A 2216-nucleotide genomic window follows, 5' to 3' on the forward strand; every position below is an offset into this window, starting at 1 on the left:
CCCGGGCAGAAGCGGGCCCCGAGCTTGGCGCGCTCGCTCCCACCCCTCCCAGATTCCCCGTGGTCACGTGGCCCCGAAGCGCGCGGCCCACGGCTTGCGCGCCACGGAGACTCCCCCCACTCCTAGCTCCCCCTCCTCTGTCCACGTGTCCATTCCGCATTCCCAGCCTGGGGGCGCGCGCGGCTACTTAATGAGACTCGGGCCAAGGGCCGACCTCGCGATTCCGCTCGCCCCTATTTTATGTTTGATTTTTCCTTCCCAACGCCGGCTAGCGCTGGGACCCGAATGGGGCCGGCCAGCTGCTGCAGCTGCGTTTCTCCAGGGTAGACGCCACCGCAGTCACTGATGTCCCTTTTCAAAGGATGCACGCTCCCCACCGGGAGCCGGAGGTGTTTTGCAGCCGCTCTGCCAGAGGCGCGGGTAGGGGGCACCCTACACCCATCCCCAGAGTCCGCTGGGCACAGGCTGGGAATCAGCTTCGCTGCTGTGCCCAGCTCCTCTCGGGCCGCAGGGGCTCTGGGACTCAGCTTCGTGCGGGATGGGTCCGGGGCGCAGCTGTGGGAGACCTATTTATTCGCTGCTGGGGAAGGAAGACGGAGAAGAGGAGGGGAGAGTGCTTTCCTACAGGTTGTTTAGCAAGCATTTAAAGAGGCATGAGGTGGGGGTGGGGAACTGCCCCTCTTGCCTACTCACCCAGGCACCTGCTGACTAGGGGGAGGGGTGGCTGGAGTGATATTTGTTCCCCCATCAGGCCCTTTCCATTAGAGTGCAACCTAGCTCAGACCCGACAAGTCAACCTTCACCCCTCATCTGATAACCAGGCATCGGATCCATGGCAGTGATTTTATAGCTTCATTGGGTATCAGCCCCAATCCCCAGAGGATGCATTTCAATTCCACCCTACTCTGGAGGGACAGGGTCTTCAACCCCATGGGCATATCCCTACTGGGGAGGATATGGATCTTGAGGGTCACCGTTTTATACCTCTGCACTCAACTGGAGTGAGAGTGTGGGGCCAGATCAGAGCAAAGCCAGCTGGGGTGCTCAAACCCTACCCTCCATCTGCCTGACTCCATGCTAGCCCTCTTGACCCTGAGAGTTTCCTTTCATCCAGGACAGTGACATTTTGTTTTTGGAAAATGTGTTTGCATTTTTCCTGGAAGCCTTCCTCCTCCCTGGCTGCTGGCTGTTGCTGCCTGGCTTGGTACTGGGGCCTGTAGAGGGCTGCTCTGGCCCTTCCCCCACCCCCACATCTGTCTGGAGTTGGGGGGAGGTGCAGCCTGGCGAGAGCTGGCCAGCTCTTGGAGGCCCTGGGGATAGAAGGTGCTGGAGTCGTCAAAGAAGATGATTCTCATTAGGCCCCTAATGCCTGATGGCAATTAATGTCACCCAAGGGCTTATTCACCAACCCACTGAGAAGCAAGCTAGCAATCAGGCTCTGCGTGGGGGAGAAAGGGGAAAGATCCACCTCCTGAGGCAGGGGAGGGCTTCAGGAAGAGGAGGAAGGAAGCCAGGAGGGCCCTCCGTCCCTGCCCAGCACTCTATCAGAAGGGACATGGAGCCTGAGCATGGCCAGAGGGAAGAGATGAGGTACTTTACCGAGCCCAAGACACACCTCACTCTGTGTTGTGGATCAAATTTCCTTTCCCCTGAAATGTTCCCGTCTGAGGGGCAGCAATGCCACCCCTCTCCCAGCTGTCTGTGGAAACAGCACGGTGTTCTGGTCAGGGTGAGCAGGGACTCAGACATCGAATTCTTCTCTCTGCACCCCCATCTCACCCCACCCCATAGCTCTTATGTGATAGGAAAATAGACCTTCCTTTGAGATTGTTTCTCCTCCTTTCTCCCTCCCTTCCTCTCTGTCTCTGTCCCTCCCTTTCACAATAGTACGGTGCATATCTCCAACATCACAGGCATTGTAAGTACAACAGTGAGCAAGACAAAACTAACTCTTGTCCTCGTGGAACTTACTTTCTAGAAGGGAAGGCAGACACTAAGCTTCTAATTGCCTGCAATTGTGGTGTGATTTGGCATCATGCACTTTGCCCATCTTATGGAGAAGACTGAGGCCTGTGGTTGGAAAGGGTGAGGGAGCAGCCTGCTATCTTTAGAGAATACAATTTCAGCCCCAGGTTCTTCCTGTACCTCTGATATGGAGCTACCCTTCCTGGATTGAAGCCTTCTGCCAAGTCCGTGGGCCTGATGATCATCTGACT

At 56.7% G+C, this 2216-nt stretch overlaps 1 protein-coding gene across 1 annotated transcript; it reads left to right on the forward strand.

Annotated features, from left to right (window-relative positions):
* Positions 1-240: 240 nt before the first annotated feature.
* Positions 241-1978, forward strand: TMEM132E-DT (TMEM132E divergent transcript). Its single transcript, XM_017890876.1, is given in 4 exon segments — positions 241-301; positions 304-573; positions 576-630; positions 1888-1978. Coding segments are annotated over 4 exon segments (477 nt in total).
* Positions 1979-2216: the final 238 nt, after the last annotated feature.

This window comes from Rhinopithecus bieti, unplaced genomic scaffold (genome assembly GCF_001698545.2).
Source record: "Rhinopithecus bieti isolate Rb0 unplaced genomic scaffold, ASM169854v2 scaffold_19652, whole genome shotgun sequence".
Lineage (NCBI taxonomy): Eukaryota > Metazoa > Chordata > Mammalia > Primates > Cercopithecidae > Rhinopithecus > Rhinopithecus bieti.